Genomic DNA, 18,955 nt, shown 5'->3' on the forward strand with positions numbered 1-18,955 from the left:
TGGGTGTGCATTGCCCTTACCTGCTGGGGAGACAATTACCAGCCAGCAAAGCGGGGTTCCGGGCATCCCAGGAAATGCAGATTCCGGTTCCTTGCTGTTCCCATAAGAGCCACACATCTCCATGCGGTCGTTACGGCACTCGGGAGTGCCGCAGCCTGCTGCCACCTGTGGGACACAACGCAGTAATGAAGGCACTGCCCTGCAGATGTGCCTCTTTCACAAACCTGCACTCCTTTCTCTGATCAACGTGGCTGCGCTCTGCGCACGATGCTGCTTACCAGCAGCACTGAGCTGGGAACAACAGACAAGGAGAAGGCTGGCTGAGATACCCAACAACATCCATCTTCCATCTTCTCTGATAACTGCTCATTATACACTGCCCTCACCTTTGGTTTGGTAGGTGGGGATTGAGGAAGCAATGCTGGTCCCACAGACCCCTCCCTATCCCACACTGTGATGGGAGATCAGGTTCTGGACCACCTGAGGACCCGAGCATCCAGGAGTCTTTGGGTCCTGATGAGACGAGTCCCAGAGCTCTGAGGGAATTCAGTGCTGCAGTCACCGAGCCACTCTCAGTGGTATTTCAGAAGTCGAGGCAGTCAGGTGAAGTCCCTGGTGAGCAGAAAAAAAGGTGACAGCACAGCTGTTACTGCAGATATAAAGTGTGACCCTGGGAACTGCCAACATGTCAGTCTCACCTCTGTGCTGCAAAAAGTCATGGAGCAGATCCTCCTGGAAGGGACTCTGAGGCACGTTCCAGTGTGTCACCACCCTCTGTATGAAAAGCTTCCTCCTAATAACCAACCTAAACCTCTCCTGTCTCAGTTTAAAACCATTCCCCCTTGTCCTATCACGATCCACCCTTGTAAACAGCCGTTCCCCTTCCTGCTGTTCCCCCCTTCAAGTACTGGAAAGCTGCAACGAGGTCTCCCCCAAGCCTTCTTTTCTCCAGGCTGAACAAGCCCACTTCCCTCAACCTTTCCTTGTAGGAGAGCTGCTCCAACCATCTGCTCATCTCAGTGCCTCCTCTGGACCCGCTCCGTGAGCTCCACGTCCTTCCTGTGCTGGGGGCCCCAGGCCTGGATGCAGCACTGCAGATGGGGCCTCACAAGAGCAGAGCAGATGGGGACGATCACCTCCCTCTCCCTGCTGGCCGCTCCTCTTTTAATGCAGCCCAGAACACAGCTGGCCTTCCAGGCTGCAAGCCCGCTCTGCTGGCTGACGTCCAGCTTCTCACCCACAAGGATCCACAAGCCCTTCTCTGTGGGGCTGCTCTCAAGGTGTTCTTTGCTGAGTTTGCACAAATATCTGGGATTGCCCCTTCATCAGTGACATTGACAGTGGGGTGGAGTGCACCCTAATGACACCAAGCTGTGGGGTGCGGTGACACACCAGAGGGACGGGATGCCATCCAGAGGGACCTCAACAGGCTGAGTAGTGGCACTCAGCAATGCGCCTTCCAGCCCAGAAAGCCAACCGTATGCTGGGCTCCATCCAAAGACGTGCGGTCAGCAGGCGAAGGGAGGCGGTCCTGCCCCTCTGCTCTGCGCTGGGAGGCCTCACCTGGAGGTGCTGTGTGTGGATGTGGATGCCTGCAGTGCAGGACAGACATGGAGCTGTTGGAGCACATCCAGAGAATGGCCACAGATATGAACCAAGGGATGGAATGCCTTTCCTATAAAGACAGAGAGCTGGAGCTGTTCAGCCTGCAGAAGTGAAGGCTCCGAGGTGATCTGGTAACAGCCTTTCAACACCTGAAGGGAAGAACAAGGAAAGATTTAGCCTAGATATGAAGAAAATCTTGTACAGTGATGGTGGTGACACAGCAGAACAGATTACCCAGACATGATGGATGCCCTGTCCCTTCCAAGGTGAGGCTGGGTCAGGCTCTGGGCACTGATCTGGCTGTGGATGTTCCTGTTCGTTGTGTGGCAGTTGGACGAGATCACCACCAATGGTACCAAGTACTCCAGCTGGGATAATCCACATCCATCAGAGCCTCTCTGGGCCAGTCCCAGTATTCAGCAGAGCAGGGGCTTCACTTCATCACACTGTTGGGAACCAGAGCTGCAGAGCATTGAATGCAGGTCAGGGGGTGGGAGGAAGAGGAATTGGGGTTTGGGTGTCGTACAGATTAGGAAACTAACAGCATCTCCAGACAATTAGGATGGAGATATCTGGGGTGATGCTGAGTACAGCGGTCCAGAAGAGGACAAACCTTGGCTTCCTATAAAGATGAAGACTTATTACACCTAACGGTGCACAGAATGCCCTTAAACAACTCTGCACGGTTGGAAGCAGTGCATAACAGCCCTGAAATAAAGGAAGAAGAAGTTACTCCATTCCGAAGATGAACACTCAGCCCACACTGCCAGGGAAGCAGTCTCCAGGTAGAGATGCTGCCCTTATGGCTTCCACCCCTTAAATGTGGTCAGGATACTGAATTATAATAATAAAAAAAAAAAAAAAAAGAAAAAATGGAGATTGCAGCCTGAAATAAAGAAAAAACAAAGAAACCACTTACACCCTTCTCAAAGGCCAAAACTCACCCATGCTCCACAGGAGACAGCCTCCAGAGATCAATGCTGCCCTTACATCTACCAGCACTCAAATGTGGTCAGGATGCCCCAAAAACAGGAAAGATCACAGCCCTAAAACAAGAAGGAATCACTCATCCTTTCGCAAGGACCAGCCCTCACCCCACACTCCCAAGGAGACAGTCTCTAAAGACAGATACCACCTTAAAGGCTGCCAGCCCTTAAGCGGGGTCAGGATCCTCCCAAAAACAAGATATTGCAACCCTGGAATAAAGACTCACTCACCCCGTTTCAAGGGTTCACCCCACACTCTAAAGGAAGCAGCCTCCAGGTGCAGTTGCTGCTCCTTCTGCTGACAGACCTTAAATGTGGTCAGCAGCTCCCAGAAAGTGAAATTACAATCCAGCAATACAGAAAAAACCAATGACCCCATTCCAAAAACAAACACTCAGCCCACACCCCAAAGGAAGCAGCCTCCATGCAGAGATGCTGCCCTTACAGCTTCCAGCCCTTAAAAGCAGTCAGGATCCCCAAAACCAGAAAGACCAGAGCCCTGCAATAAAGCACCAATCACTCACCCCATTCCAACGAGCAGAACTCGCTCCCAATGCTCCCATGGAGGCAGTTCCCAAGCAGAATGCTGCCCTGGCTGTTCTCAGCCCTTAAATGTGGTCAGGAGCCCACAGAAAGTGAAATTACAATCCAGCAATAAAGAAGAAATCAATGACCCCACTCCAAAAACAAACACTCAGCCCACACCCCAGAGGAAGCAGCCTCCATGCAGAGATGCTGCCCTTACAGCTTCCAGCCCTTAAAAGTTGCCAGGATCCCTAAAAAGCAAAAGACCAGAGCCCTACAACACAGCATCAATCACTCACCCCCTTCCAACGAGCAGAACTGGCTCCCAACGCTCCCCACAAGGCAGTTCCCAAGCAGAATGCTGCCCTGGCTGTTCCCAGCCCTTAAATATGGGCAGGGAGGGGGTGGAGCCAAGCTCAGCCCTATCCGGTCCCACAGGTAAATTGCTTCCACCTGTGCTGGCAGGGCTGGCCACACCCCTCACCAGGTGCTCAATCACTGCTTCAGGCTGTAAACAACAACAACAAAAGACTAATTACAAGCAGGTGATTGGATCTGCCTGTCCGGCAAGGGGAGTTTGATCAAAGGATGAGCAACAGTGGCATGCATATTTTGATTCAAGTCTGTCCTCAAAGGCATTCGGTAAAATTTCTAATAGATAGGGGAGCACAAATTTCACTACTGATACAGCAAGATGCTGAAAAGCTGTGTGTGCAGCCTGGACGGCAAAGAGTTGAGATTACCAGTGTGATCGTGGCAAGCACTGTTTGCCAAACTAGTGGGGACAGCTTATGGCTCTCCAGTGAGAAACGTGTCACCTACTTTCTTTGCAATTAAAGACCATTGTGAAAATATTTCAGGATTCGGTGCCCTCAGTGGGTGAGTCTGGCACTTGCACTTGTATGGCAATGTGTGGCTCAAGTATCAATCCCAAATCCCAAAGAAATAGGGAGGCTGCAGTGTGAGTATTTCATGTAGCCCCTGCACTCCTGGAATCAGGAATAACTCACCTATCTGCCCAGTTTGGAAACCAGGTGGAAAGTGGTGATTAACAATTGATAATTAGTGCCTGAATGGTCATAAAGCTCCTCTAGGAGCTGCTGTCCCAAACACTGCTGACTTAACAGCTACTTGGCAAGCAGCCATGTGTCGGCTTATTCCCGTGGAACCCAGTGCCCTCTGTGTGCCCCAGAACTCTTTCATGGCCACACGATGGGCTCTAGAGACAACCAGATGTGTTCCAGAGCTATGGAGTGTGCCGTGGGCAGCCCCAGAGACATAATCAAGCCCTCTCCCAGCTTCTCAGCGCACTCTTGGATATGATGGTGATGCAACACAGGGAGGTGTCAGGCAGCGCCAGGAAGTGCCGGTGCCATCGCAGGTGCCGTTCGAGCAGCGCTGTGGGGCAGATGAGCAGTGCCACCTTGAGCTGGTAGTGACGGTGACACCCAGTGTCATGCTGCTGCTGGGCGGCCACAGAACCAATGTAACCGCTGTGCTGATGCTGCACAACCACGGTGAGGTCACACACGGGGCCACCATCACCATCCGACACCCCCTGAGAATGGTGTTCCACAGAGCCAGGGTCTCCATGGTGGGGGCACCTGTCCCCGTGTCCACACAATGTCCCCAGTGTCCCTGTGTCCCTGTGCCTCCACATCCCCCAATGTCCCTTGGGTCCCCACAATGCCTCCCAATGTCCCCACAATGTTTATTTCCATGCTCCCATGTCCCAGTGTTCCCATACCCCCCAACTTCGCGACAGTGTCCTCACATCTCCCATTGTCCTCCCACTGGTGGGGTGACGTTGAGGGTATAGTGGTAATGCTAAATCATGGCTTGAAGCAGTGATGGAGCACCTGGTGAAAAGGCAGGGCCAATCCAGGGGAGCAAAGATGCATGCAATGTTGCTGAGTGATGAAGGGGTGGAGCCAAATCCACCCCTTCCCAACCCTCATTTAAGGGCTGGCAGTGGAAGCATAGGGTTTTTTGTTGTGGGTTCCCGCCAATCTGGGGTCTTTCAGTGTGGAGTAGTTTTGTTTCTGTGCCCATTCATGCTGTGCTGGAGCTGACCTTCATTTGCTGTAACCTGGGGATTGGCTGCTCTGCTGTTGCTGCTGTGCTTTCCAGCTCATTGTGGAGGTGAGGCTGCGGGGGTGACACTGTGGCAATGGCGGGGTATCACTGGGGGGGACGTGATGTGGGGGGCTGATATTGGGGTGATGGGGGGTGGGGATGCTGGGGTCATGTTGGGGAGGGATGCTAGGGTATGATACAGTTAGGGTGACACTGGGGGGAATATCAGGAAGTGACAGTGGAGTGAGGTGGTTGGGGGGCAAGGTTGGTTGCTGAGGGTGAGGTTGGTTGTTAGAGGTGAGGCTGTCAGGGGTTCTCTTCCACTTGGGCTCTGTACCATGCGCTGGCCACACCGCTACAGTGTGCAATGGAACAAATCCTGTAGACCCTAGGAAGAATTAAAGCAGGAGAGAGGCTGCAGTAGGGGTGAAAGGCCAAGTGCCCTTTGAAGCAGGGGACGCCCTGCTGGCACTGCGTATCACATCCACTGCCAGCCTGTTCCTTCTCAATCCTGTCGGCAATTTGCTGTCTCTCAAGGGTCAGAAAGTAATAGTGCGCTTGTTTGGGGAGGTTCTGCTTCTTATTTACGGGGATTATGGTGACACTGGGGTGATACTGAGAAGTGACACCAAGGGGTGACACTATTGGGGTGAAACTGTTCGCTGATGTGGGGGTGATGCTGTTGGGAGGTGGTGCCGGAGGTTGACATTGGGAAGGGATGTTGGAGGGTGATGGAGTATCACTGGCGACATCGGGGAGTGATGCTGAGGGGTGACAACATTAGGAATTATGTTGGGGTATCAGTGGGGTTTAACATCAAGGAGTGATGCTTGAGGGGAGACACTGGAGTGATAGTGGTACAGAGGGAACGTTGTCAAGATGATGTTGGGGTGATAGTAATGACATTAGGCAGTGACAATTGTTGGGGGGTGATGATGTTGGGGCATTGGGGGAGCGTCACTTGTGGGTGACATTGTAGGGGGGGTGGCATGGAATGACAATGGGGTGCCATGAGGCATGACTGTGGGGAATTATGTTGGGTGTCCCTTCAGGGTGACACTGGGATGACACTGGTGTCACGTTGCGGGGTGACATCAAGAAGTGACGCTGGGGGATGACATTCTTGGGGAGTGGCATTGTTGAGGGGTGATGTCAGGGTATCACTACTGTTGATATCAAGGAGTGATGCTGGGGTGATGCTGGCTGGTGACATTTTTGGGATGAATCTGAGGTGATGTTGGGGTATCAGTGGAGTTTAAAAGCAAGGAGTGATGCTGAGTGACATTGTTGGGGTAACACTGGGGTGGGCACACTGGAGTGATGTTGAAAGGACACTGAGTTGACGCCAGGGGGCAGATGCTGCAGAGGTCACATCAGATTGTGATGCTGGGGATTGATACCCTGGTTATGTTGGGGTGTAATGTTGGGGCATCATTGGGGTTGACAGTAGGGACTGTTGCTGTGGTGACGTTGTTGAGGTGACAGTGATGATGTTGGGCTGATGCTAGGGGTGACACTAGGGTGATGGTGGGATGTCACTGAAATTTAACATCAAGGAGTGATGCTGGAATGGGGAATGACATTGTTGGAGCGATGCTGAGGGTTGATACTGCGGTGAGATTGGGGTGGGACACCACTAGTGACTGGCTGCCAACTGGGTTTAACTTCACTGACCACAACTATTACTTGATTTACCCCCTCATCCCACACCTTCTCCCCAAAATACCCCCTCACAGCCCCCATTCCCCCCCTCCTTTCCCCCAAATTCTGTTCCAGGTGCAGATGGCGCTGCCCCCCACCACAAAGCACCATCCATCCCAACCACATTGCCTTCATTCTCCTGCCCTGCACACTTGCCCCCTGGCTTGGTTGTCAAATATCTGTGGGGTGAGTCCCATAGCACTGCCCCACAGCTTCTCAGGGCACCCACTCCCACACTGTAAAGCTGGGCTGGGGAGGGGCTGTTGGCCATCGGGGTTGAAGTGGGGCTGAAGGTCACTATGGGATGTGGGAGTCGATGTAGGGCATGGGGTGCTATGATGGGGTGGGAGTCAATGGAGGCCATGGGGTGCTATGGGGCCGGGAGTAGCTATGGGGCTGCAGGTCACACTCACCTGCCTGCAGAACACTGCCATCACCATGAGGATGTGGAAGCTGCTTGTGCAGCACAACGTTGCTGTATCCTCCACCTCCTGCGAGAATGTGTGGGCCAGCTGAGAACCTAGTTGCCCCAGTCACCACAGTTGGCCCCACATCTCAGCCCTACTCCGTGCACTTGGCCCCACACCCCCCATCTCAGCCCTAAACCTGTCTCCAAATATCAAATCCAGGGCCCAGAGGGATCCCCCGCCCTATAACCTAACACCTGCGCCCCATGCCCCAAATGCCCCAGACCATTCCCGGCACGACACTACGCATGCGCCAGTTCCGGCGCAGCAGTACGCATGCGCCTTTCGTGGCAGACGTGTACGCATGCGCTGTTCTCTTCACAGCGCCACGCAGGCGGTGTTTCCGGCGCACCACCATGCGTTCTGTTCCGCGCATTGGCCACGCCGTGGCAGCAGAGACCGCTGATAGAACTGCGATGGTGGCGACGCGGGCCCGCAACGCAGTCGCCGGCCTTTCCTTCTCTCTTTTGGTGATAGGGGAAGCGCGCGAAGTTAGAAAGGGGGGGGAGGGGAAAGACCTCGGTCGAGGGAGTCCCCTTTACCAGGTCAATAACTGCAGAAGAATTTTGTCTTGCTCTAAACAAAGGCAGGCAGCTGCTGAAGCGCACATTCCTCTCTGGTGTTAGAAACCAGTTTCCTCCTGCTGACTTCACCATTAGTGGCTCTTCTGCACCAGGTTGGATGGAGCCCTGGGCAACCTGGTTTAGTACTAGACCTGGAGGCTGTGGCAGAGGGTTGGAACCTGATGATCTTTGGGGTCTCTTCCAACCAAACCATTCTATGATTCTATAATTCTGTGATCTGTGGATAAACTGAAGATTCCCTTCTGTGAAGGTTTTGCATTGTCTGCAAATGTGGTCTTGTAGCACTTTTCACTTAAGTCAGTCCTATTGCTCTGATCTGTGCTACAAGAAGGGCACGCTCAGCCTGCTTCTGCTGTCTGAAGAAATGCCTTCTGAACTGGACCTCACCCGTGACTGAGGCAGGATGGAACCTCACAGCACAAACACGCGCTGTACTACAAACGAACGTTAGAATGCCCTTTCTGTGGTAATGGCTTTCTGTAGTTTTTGGAAAACATTTATTTTTATTACACAAGCACAGATAATAATGCTGCACCCAGACCCAACGCACTCCCTTAAATATTTGCTGTCTAAGTCAGTGTCAAACCCCCACTGTGAGGGAAACATCCCAAGGGAATCTATCTTCACTGCTCACGTAGTTGCACCAACATAAACACTGTCAGAACACACAGCAAACATGGGTTAATTAAAGAAAACCACATAAATGGCGCTGTATCATTTTTATTTTAAGCCTCTTTACACAAGGAATGATGTTGGAATGCAAGGTGCGATACACTTTACACAACATACATTGACAACATCACTCATTCCATTTGCCTTTATAAAATGGTTTTGGAAAGTTTTCACTGAATTCCTACTTACACAAACTGTTACAGTGGGGTAGAAATCAAACAACTGACAAAATATAAATATCAGAGAATCCAAGATGGACTTCTGGCATTTTAAAACACACAGGTCTCGTGGACAATACAACTCTTATTTTTTCGTACTGCAGAACAGCAAGACAGAAGTCAGATGAAGTGATCTGACCATCTGAAGAAATACATAAATATCAGCACATTTGCAGGTGAGATGAACAAAATCCTTTTTCCTGCCGTTCTCATGGACACTCCTGCCTCTGGAACAAGGACCTGCCTGCAGGATCCCACTTCACAACTGCAAGCCAATGGCAGGAAGGGATCGCAACTAGCACAATATGGACCTGAACACTACTGTGCCTGTGCAGATTCACGATCACTGCTACTTCAGTTGTCAACCAAGTGAAAACACTTTGGAAAGAAGTTCAATGAGCACTTCAAATAGAATTAAAATACACTAACATGATTTGAAAAAGTCCAATTTCTGAATGATTTCTATATATGCATATAAGCAGCTTGGCTTTTTCAATGTTTTCCTGTTTTGTTTTGTTTGTTTGTTTGTTTTACTAATAGAAAAAAGAAGAATCCGTGTAGACTAAAAAAGGTTGGTTATAAAGTAGCATAAAAGTATACACACACATCACACAATGAGGCATATTTTCCACCTATTGAAATGCTTAACACGAGTTTATGGAATTTAAAGATCTGTATTTTAAAAAATGCATCCTTGTCTCTAAAGCAGCAGGTGCTCTATCAGACAAAGAGGATGCTGCACAGGAAAAAGTCTCAATGAAAAACAGCAAAGAAGGGCTTAAACTGCATAATAACAGCTGGCCAAGCCAGGCAACTGACTGCCTTCAAAAAACAAAAACAACAGACAGATCAGGTTTAGGTCCACAGGTCAGAAATCTACCCTAGGTGTTTTACCTCCTCATATCATTCTGTCATACATTCAGTTTGATTTATTTATAAATTGAGGCCATCTCCAGGACTGGAGAGGGACAAACATTACCACATTTCCAGAGAGGATAAGAGATTGCATTCAGTAGCCAAATCCCTATTTCACTCTGCATATTGTAACTCACTCTTAAGCAGATGTCAGTGCAAACTGTTGCAGCCATCAGTGTACCATCAAACAGTAGCAGCAGTAGTGCTGGAGACAGATTCAGGGTCTGTCTTGTAGTGGTCTGTGGCTCTTCCTCCTGTACTCTTTTGTGTAGTGAGAACTACTGGAATTTAGTTCCATATATGTATTTGTGCCTCATGTCAAATTAAAAACATATCTGAGAAAAGCAAGTACTGACCTTCAGCCCAGAAGACTGATAACTGGGAAGGAATTTTAGCATGAAGACCTATGCCTCACTTCCACTTAAATAACTGGAAGCTGCCACACGAGCATGGATCAGTTTATAACTGCTATACAAATAACTTCTTCAAATCCAGTAGTGACAGAAAAATATTATTTTAGCACTTGGCACGCCACACTTTACAGTATAAAGAGTAATATTTCAATAAAACTAAACTTCCTATTTTTCACTATTGCACGTCGGGTGGATTTGCTACACTTGGGAGATTAGTCCTTAGAATTAAAGTGCTTTGTGGAGCATTGGCATCCAAAATCTCGAACATGAGAGACAACTACAAGTAAAATCTGTTGTTGCTATATATAACATATAGCAGGACAACAGGCATCAACGTGTGTACTCATTATGTGTCTGGTTTTCGATGGCATCCTGAGTAACACAGAGTTTAACAGTGCATAGTACCCCCTACCTCCAGTGTACAATCAAATGCTTTAGATTCATCCAGTATTGGTGGCGGCTCTGGACGCCTTGTCTGCATGATCTTCTGTTTAGGATTTTTCAATTCCTCTTCCTCTTCTGTCTCACTTTCACAGACATGGACGACGACACTAGGAGTGGATTCTGTCCCTGCATGAAGCTCATACTTCTCCCCTGAGGAGCAGCAAACAAAGACCATGCTAAGAACATCCCCAAGGAATAGCATTAAGCCACTTCATCACAAAAACTCCTTAACAGCTGCAGTAATTCAATCAAAAGACGAGCAGCATACAAATTTTTAAGTGACATATTTGTGTTGTGCATTTGCAGGACATTTCTAAATGGAAAACCATAAATGCATTTGATAATATTTAATCCTCCTAATTCCCCACGAAGTTATGTTGCTACTGTACCCAGTAGTGGCTTTCTGAGAGGACAAGAAAGTAGCTCTCTTCTCTACACCGCTACTTGTCAGAACATTTCTGTCCTGTTAGGACGGCCAATTCAACAGATTACACATTAGGTTCTTTGTGTGAAAGATAACCTTCCTTTCAGGGAAAATAAATAGCATTGTTCTGAGTAAGACCCATGAAGAATTTTGGTGATGCAACATAAAATCCATATTAGCATCCTTAACAACTGAAGCCGCCAATCTGCAAGAGATTGAACATCTCATTCCTCTTCTTGTTTGCTGGTCAATACTAAGATTATAGCAAAATTCAATAAATGGGTGACAAAGAGCCAGCGCCACACAGTCCAGTTTCTGTGTTATAATTTCAGTCAGCTACAGAACAAAGTTAATAGTGACAGCTTACTTTATTCAAGTAAGTAACCTAATATAAGAGAAACTTGGTTCTTTTCCCAGAAAAGTAGATAAATGCCCTGGATAAGTACTTTTGAAGTTAAATAACACAACAAAAGCAGGTAAATATCCCACCCGGTCCCAACTTGGAGACAGCACAAAGGAGGTCATAGTTTATCAGTGGAGTTGCATCTTCAGTCTGTTTCCATCCAACTGGGGGAGATGCAGGTGGTGATATCAGGAACTGTTTAACAGGTTGTGGAGGAAGAAGGTAGGACTTGTCTCCTACTTCACCGGACACCTGTACCTAAAGACAAAGGCCAGGAGATGCAGAATAAAATCACAATTTCCCCACTACTATATGGCTGTTCTCTAAGAATGCTTAATTCAGCCTAGATCCAAAAATAATAGCACAGCTACATAATACTTCAGATAAGCAATGCAGGTTAAGAAACTGCTCTGTGTTGACAGTGTAGCTGTCGATGAATAGAGAATACATGCTCGTGTATAAGAACAAGACGTTAATGGTTGCTTCAGAACTTCCCAGAAATGAAACTTACTGTCAAATATGAAACAAGGGAGAAACAAGCACACATGCAGACCAAGTTAGCATTCCATAATACCTGTGCAAAATATAGCTTCAGCTTTTTTCCATTGAAGTCAGTTTCATGCAGTTCGATCCGTGCTCTTGCTGCTGCCTCTGGATTACTGAAGTTTATCCTTACTCTTCTAAAGCTTTTAAACAACTGGAATGTAACTTGATTATCGTAGACAGTGAAAAGTGCTTCAAATCTTTCCTAGAGATGAAGTACAGAGATTCTCCAAACACAACATGAACATTTTCACTCAAGGAAAACACACTCTGCATTCACTTTCCTCTCCCAAATCCCCATGCATTTCCTTAACACTCTTCTAAGCCTGCATGTTTCATAGTTCTCCCTGACTGCTTTATCTCACTACTAAAATTCCAGGAGTACACTGATATGTAAAAGCCCCTGTAGCTCCCAAGTACTGCCATCTAGCGACAGTTACCCAAAAGCGCAGTCGACAAAAATAGCTGCACACTGGAACCTGACTTTCACCTGAGCATCACAGATGCATTTTTAGGCGTGATAATATAAAGCATTGAATGATTAAGGAAGCTAAAACAAAAAACACAGGATTAATGAGATTTCTCTAGGAGAGAAAGACTTATTACCAAATACTGTTTTTTACAAAAAGCAAAAATAAAAAAAATATTATTTAATTAGAAATCGTATTAATCATTGAGGAGATTGAACATAACTGTATTGTTAAAGGTTCAACTTGTTTTAATTTACTAGTTCATTTTTATTAAAAACCTAATTTGCAGATTTTTTTCCCCCCAGTTTAACTACAGGTATTCTCACTCACTGAAAAAAATCAAATTCAGATCAGCAGAAGAATGCAAACGATATATTTTCAATTTTATTTACTCTGCATTGATAACATTCAGTTACTCACAGAGATCTACATAAGCAAATGAGCAGAGAAGAACAACTTTTAAGAACTCTTTCCAAAGGCAAAACTTATTTGTTTCGTTTCAAAAGACTCCAGTCTCTTTACATAAATTCTTTGACTCCTGTAATAATACTTATAGGACGAGGTTGCCACTGACTTCCGTTTCAATTAGGACAAAAGAAACTCTACAGATGATACCCACGTTAGTTTTAGAATTATTAGTTTAGCAATTCTTTCTGCAAGCTGCACCATCTCAAGGTCTTCATTAAATCAGAAAATCCATTCCTTCTGCACTCTCACCAAATTTGGTAATGAACAAACACAGAACTACAATCTAGCGTAATCACCATTTCCCAAATAACATTTGAAATTAACCAGAAGTGGTTACATCCACCAATGGCTTCATAGCGCATCCAATTACTCTGGTGTCATTAGAGAAGAACACATTGCCCTCAACACACCTGATATGCTCAGACAGACTGTGGGAATACCTTCACAGAAAAAGGAAACGTGCCTAAAAGTGACAAATCCCAGGCAGACACGCAATGTAATTTAGACAGGCAGCATTTCCAGTGCACACTTTCTAGATCAAATAATGAATTATGGGGCACTGCTGTCTCTGTAGCAGAGCTGAATCAGTCTGGTGCAAGACTTAATGTTTCGTTGATCAGCTGCTGCTTTCACTGCCCTCTTCTATAAGTGGTAACAACCACTGACCCAAATGGAGGGTACGCCACTCTCAAGAGGCTTCAGAGAATGCAGAAGCAGGAACAATTTAGTCATCCGAGATTTACAGGTGTATGCAGGGAGATGCCACCTTGCCCTCTTCATTTTTTTCCTCGAATACTCATGAGCTACCAACAGTCATTCCTGGTGCTCTCAGATGCAAAGACCATGCACAAATCCGACTGAATACAAAGATTAGCAACCCAGAGAAGATTTAGTTTATTACCAAGTCCTAAGCGACTATCAAGAAGTTATTTTAGTTCAAAGCAGAACATGCATTCTAAGAATTTACTATAATCTTTAGGAGAATTCTTGCCTTGAAGTAAAACACAGACGTTTGCCTTCAGATTATACATAAATCTTCCTTTAAATTTGGTACTTTGCATGAAAAGAAGAATCAGAAGAGCCTTTTTGTAGGAGGAGCCCCATCACCACTATTAGAAATTCCAAATGCCTGAACATTGCATTACTATCTTCTCTTGGGAAATCTACTCATTCTTGATCTGAACTCACTGGTAAATAATTTGGGTAGATCATTTCCTCCCCCTCAGCACAACACACAGCAGTACCAGACAAAACATCCCCTGCTGCCTCTATACTTGCAGTGCCGAAGCCAGATTTCACTTTACACCTCATTTCACTTTACCTTTTCCTCCTGTACCTCAAACACCGCTTCATGCACACTGCAAGCAAACAGTGAGGTAGGCAAGTCGCTTAAATCCATCATCTCTTCCAAATCATCTTCATTTTCTCCAAAAATCATCTGTTCTTCTTCTTCTTGGTCACTGCTGTACAGATCGGACTGGCTGTCGCTCCAGGACTTCATAGTACCTCTGAGCACCATTCAACCAATGCAGCACTGTGTTCTAGAGCTCCTGGTAAGGGTCTGTCATTACAAAAATGCATTCAATTACGGCAACAAAATACTACACTGTGAGTTGTTTTCTGTCCTATGTGACGATGGCAAGTCTCAAACGAGATGTCTGAACAACACTGGAATTGCCTGAGCATCCCCACTGCTGCAAGGGAGATCACCTTTTCTTTCAATAAGTAACAAATTTTGAATTTTACTGGAGAAGTCATTGTGTTTCTTTAGACAACAAGGATAGATTCTCACTCGCTTTTGACTCCATGGAGGGAAAGCAGTTATGCCCTTCATCTCCCGCACACAGCTTGTAGGGAAAACTCTGTACAAGTTAATTAAACATCTCAGCAACAAGTGAATAGTTCTGCATGTTTTGCAACACAGCATCTATTGCAAGCGGGAAAACAAACCTGAGAAGTTTCCATAGAAGGCTCCAAACTCTGAAAAGCATCGCTTCAATTTTACACATTCCACACAGGAACGCACTGCCACTCAACTATAGTTTAACTATACTTTATATATAGTTTAACTATAAACCCGCAAGGTTAACGCCAGTTTTGTCCAACTCCATCCCAGGGGTTACACAACAGTAACTAACCACTCTCAGAACGTGGAAGAGGTTCCCTGGGATGGGATGTGTAACACCAATGCACCATCGTTAGTTAAGTACTAACAGAAACAGTACCGTGAGAGGCGTTAACGGACGAGGCAGAAAGCAACAGGGCCAGAAGGGCCACCCCGAGCAGGATGGCAGCTGAACGCTCCGTCCAGCCACCCCCGCACCGGAAGCGCAGCGCTGCGCTCACTCTTCCGGGCAGCTCTGAGGGCAGCCCCTGTTCCGACACCGCCCCACACAGCCCCACCGCCCCCAGATTCACCTGAGAGCCGCGGAGCTGGGCCACCCCGCACAGCCCAGGGCGCACCGCCCTTCAGCTTCCAGATCGCGAGAAGCGATGGCGACGGGGGGCGGCAGCACCGCGGGTTCCAGGCTCTCTCACACACACACCCGTGTGAAGACGGGGCGCGCAGCGCTAAGGAACCGCTCCACTCAGCCTGGCTGTGCCCTCCCGCTACACCGCGCTCACCTCAGGATAGACATTCGACGCCCGAGGGGCGGCGGAACAAGAGATGGCGGCGGGAGAGCAGCGACTGCTCAGCGAGGGTCCCCTCAGCAGCGAGACGAGCCGCCAAAAGGGGGGCGGCAGCCGGCGCCGTGCGGAACGATCCCTGCGGGCGGAGAACCGCGCAAGCGCGCCTGCGTGCGCTGTCCCTCATCCCGCATCGCCTCGGGGAGCTGGGGAGGAGAGGGTGGTGACCGGGATGGAGGGGGCGACGCTGCGCGTGCGCCATGCCCGCCTTCTCGAGACCGAATGAGGGGCAGCGCCTCTGGGCAGGCCGTTGCGATGGGGGTAGGTGGCTGTAAGGGCTGCGTTGGGCGGATCCCGAGGCTCCAAAGCAGATCGTTAGGTGGAGAAGTGGCCGCCAGGCTGCAGAACGAACGTCACTGACTGGGAAGAGCCCGCACACAGTCCGGGCTTTGGCATAAAGACAGACGTTTCTGCGGTTTAAATGCACTCTTTTGAAGTTCGGACATGGAAAAGAGTAGATAATAATCTTCAGCTGATCCTTTCCCTCACAGGAAAGCAGAGAATTGGTCAAACCTAAGGGCTTCTGCAGATTCAGTGCAGATTTTGACAACAACAGGGAAATCCTAATCATCCTCTCCCTTTCCTGGCTGCAGTCAAAGCCATTATTCACAGTCTCCTCTCCACCCACAGCTGTGCCCATCTCAGGAACACAGAAGTACACACACCTTCGTACACCTCAACCGCTGCTGTCCAGATCCCAACATCAGTTTGTCACCTTTATGCTACCACTTGACATCATCTGCTGCCACCCAGTAACTCTTGGATGAGGTAGTAACAAGGCAGCACCTGTTCATCACAAGCTATAGCATAGGGATGCTGCTTCAGCAAACATACAGGAAAGAATGAGCCCCTGCCTTAAGGCCTAGCCAGGAGTACCATGTAGGACAGCTGTAAGGCCACAGGGGACATGACTGCTCCCAGGTTGTTTTTCCCCACTTGTGGTTTGGGACCCCAAGAGATACATTTAGTTAAGCGCACCCCGAGGGTTATAACTCCACCCCTTGTCCCCCTGGACAAAACCCCACGCAGCGAGTGTTAATTCGGTTGGCAAGCATTCATTAGTGCCGCTCGTTAGATAGTGCCAGTATTTTGAATTTATGGCTGTTCATGTCTCTTAATTGGCATTGCTAGGAAATGGCCGTAAGCTGCCCTGAGGCACAAGAGCCTGTACCTGAAGGATGGCATTTTCCAAGTGCATTGTCCCCAACGTGTATCAGAGGCCTGTGTTGTCCCACAGACGATGCTTTCTTCACCTCAGTGCTGAACTGGCAGGTGTGCAGAAACCGTAGATCAGGTCCTCAGTCATAGAGCACATCCTGGCTTCCCGTCCTCAACCTTGCTTTTCTCCAGGCTCCACTTGGATCATGTTTTCCAGCTCTTCTCTGAAATAACGAATGCTAACACTTGTAAAAGTCCTGTAAAGCCAGCAATGGTAGTACTTGAGCCTCGTGTAAATTCACATGCCTCAGGGTGCTACAGCCCCAAACGTCAGCTGTAGCAAACTGCATTTCATTTACAAATACACAATTAAAAACCATTTTTTTGGATGTACATAGTGCCTATCGTTGTAAACAACTACTGCCTTAAATTCCTTAAAGATTTTTACTGATTAAAACTGATTATAGCAAGAATATTTATCATGCCAGAATTCCATAGTTTTTAAACAGAATCTTTTATTAAGTTAAATTTCCAGAGGGGTCATCAAAAAGACAGAATTAAACAGACATGCAACACTGCTTACAAAAAAAAAAAAAAAAAAATGAAGCAGTTCATCCTCAGGGTTCAACACTGCAAAGACACATTTATACACACATTTCCATATGAACATTTTATACATTCAGTCAACACTGCAGCTCTATGCCACAGCATAAAGCTATATGCAAGATATACAGTGAGAACATATTAAGTGCACTGAGAAGCCACACAGTGTATAGGCCACAAAAGTCAGTTCACATTTGATAAAGAAGCTAGGAGAAAGTCAAGGACCTATTCTGCCCAATTCATAATGGAGACAGCAGTCAGTTGGATTATGTGCACGCTTTTTCAGTGTTTGATTCTGAACAAAATGCTGCACATTTGGAAATCTAGCTATGCTCCACTGTTTACAGCACACTACTTCTCTGTGGATCAGCTGTGGATAAACTGAAGCTTTGACATTGCATGTGTTAAATGATGTGCTTTACAGAAACAGGTTACTTTCCATGCTGAAAAAAAAAAAAAAAAAAAAAAAAAAAAAAAGCACGTGGCATGCAGCTCTCCTTTAAATCTTTAGGGGCAGTTTAGTCGTAAATGCCTGCTGCAATCCCAGGCATGACCACTGTTACCTCAGCCCTAGAAATATTCTGTAACAAGTCTGAGGGTACAGAGGACTTCTCATTTTCAGTTTCCAAGACCTGAATTAGAGAAAAGGTAAGGATGTAATTGTAATCCTGAGCTATTCCCTCCTTCTGTTAGAAAGACTGGATAAGCCCTATACTCAGTTTACTTGTGCCTTCTCAGGAACAGAGACGGCATCTATAAAAACACAGTGCAGAGCAGCATGTACAGTCTTCTGAAAGTTTGTGAGAAAGAACAAGAAAGGAGAAAGTACATAAAAAAAAGTTAAAATTCAGGTATTGCACATAGGCACCACGAAGGGGTGAGGTTCAGTCTGGCAGTCCTACCACTATGCTTACCGTGGCTAACAGACTGACAAGAGTGCAGCTCTCACAACATCAGCGCACTGAGTTCAACCCTATAACCCCCAAAACTCCTCAGGCTCTACTGATTTGTGTGCTCTAGAAATAGACACACAAATAGCAATATTTCACATTACTCAATAGGAATTACCTCCCTTGGAATCTGCTGTCAGAAAGCTCCTAAAAGCAAGGTGTTCGGAATAAAAACAGCCTTACAATTAGGAGAAAAAGCTAACCAGAAAAAACAAGTGGCTGTGAAGTCTGCACATCAATCAGTTGCAGTTTTTAAGTACTACTTAGAAACTGAGCACTGGGAAAACAATGCTCAACTACACAGGATCACCCTATGAATAGAAATCAATAGCAAGCCCCTTTTCACATCCTTTTGATTGATATTTTACTTACATATTTTATACCATCTCTGTAATAATTAAACAGTATTGCCATGTAAAATGTGGAGTTTGTAGGTTTAGCACAGTTGCTTTTAAAACAGCTTGTTTCTGTGCCTTCAGAACTATTAGGTCAACTACCTACTGCCTCATTCATTAGAAGGAAAGAGACAAGCCATACTTGTACTCATACCCTTCCCAGCCAGCCCCCACTGTACTACTTTGTTTTGTATTACAAGGAACAAAAGCCACACATAACTTCACAATCGATTACCAGGGGCACAGG

At 47.2% G+C, this 18,955-nt stretch overlaps 1 protein-coding gene and 1 long non-coding RNA gene across 7 annotated transcripts; both read right to left on the reverse strand.

Annotated features, from left to right (window-relative positions):
* Window positions 1–1,131: 1,131 nt before the first annotated feature.
* Window positions 1,132–3,668, reverse strand: LOC122168566. Of its 4 annotated transcripts, XR_006171285.1 has the most exons (5): window positions 3,416–3,668; window positions 3,116–3,198; window positions 2,550–2,651; window positions 1,840–2,067; window positions 1,132–1,754 (listed from the first exon to the last, which is right to left on the reverse strand). It is a non-coding gene; the product is annotated as an uncharacterized LOC122168566 (long non-coding RNA). The 4 variants fall into 4 exon arrangements; XR_006171284.1 differs by lacking the exons at window positions 3,116–3,198; window positions 3,416–3,668 and adding an exon at window positions 2,219–2,313 and having other exon boundaries at window positions 2,550–3,109; XR_006171286.1 differs by lacking the exons at window positions 3,116–3,198; window positions 3,416–3,668 and adding an exon at window positions 2,148–2,313 and having other exon boundaries at window positions 2,550–3,109.
* A 4,980-nt stretch (window positions 3,669–8,648) lies between these two features.
* Window positions 8,649–17,164, reverse strand: RCAN3 (RCAN family member 3). Of its 3 annotated transcripts, none has more exons than XM_042833901.1 (5): window positions 16,774–17,164; window positions 14,236–14,475; window positions 12,008–12,181; window positions 11,520–11,691; window positions 8,649–10,756 (listed from the first exon to the last, which is right to left on the reverse strand). In XM_042833901.1, the coding sequence occupies exons 2-5, from the start codon at window positions 14,431–14,433 to the stop codon at window positions 10,551–10,553; spliced, it is 750 nt and encodes a 249-aa protein (XP_042689835.1). In that variant the 5' UTR covers window positions 14,434–14,475; window positions 16,774–17,164; the 3' UTR covers window positions 8,649–10,550. The 3 variants fall into 3 exon arrangements, with proteins under 3 accessions (XP_042689835.1, XP_042689832.1, XP_042689833.1); XM_042833898.1 differs by lacking the exon at window positions 16,774–17,164 and adding an exon at window positions 15,540–15,662; XM_042833899.1 differs by lacking the exon at window positions 16,774–17,164 and adding an exon at window positions 15,140–15,233.
* Between the last annotated feature and the right edge of the window lie 1,791 nt (window positions 17,165–18,955).

Source organism: Centrocercus urophasianus, unplaced genomic scaffold (genome assembly GCF_019232065.1).
Source record: "Centrocercus urophasianus isolate 14NV4802_14NV808 unplaced genomic scaffold, USGS_Curo_1.0 seq_43, whole genome shotgun sequence".
NCBI classification, from domain to species: domain Eukaryota; kingdom Metazoa; phylum Chordata; class Aves; order Galliformes; family Phasianidae; genus Centrocercus; species Centrocercus urophasianus.

Coding starts and splice junctions, on each gene's coding strand:
- RCAN3 (XM_042833901.1), bottom strand. CDS start 14,433: ATGGTGCTCAGAGGTACTATGAAGTCCTGGAGCGACAGCCAGTCCGAT. Junction 12,182..14,235: donor TTGAGGTACAGGAGGAAAAG/GTAAAGTGAAAT, acceptor CTTCATCTCTAG/GAAAGATTTGAAGCACTTTT. Junction 10,757..11,519: donor TGTCTCCAAGTTGGGACCGG/GTGGGATATTTA, acceptor GCTGCTCCTCAG/GGGAGAAGTATGAGCTTCAT.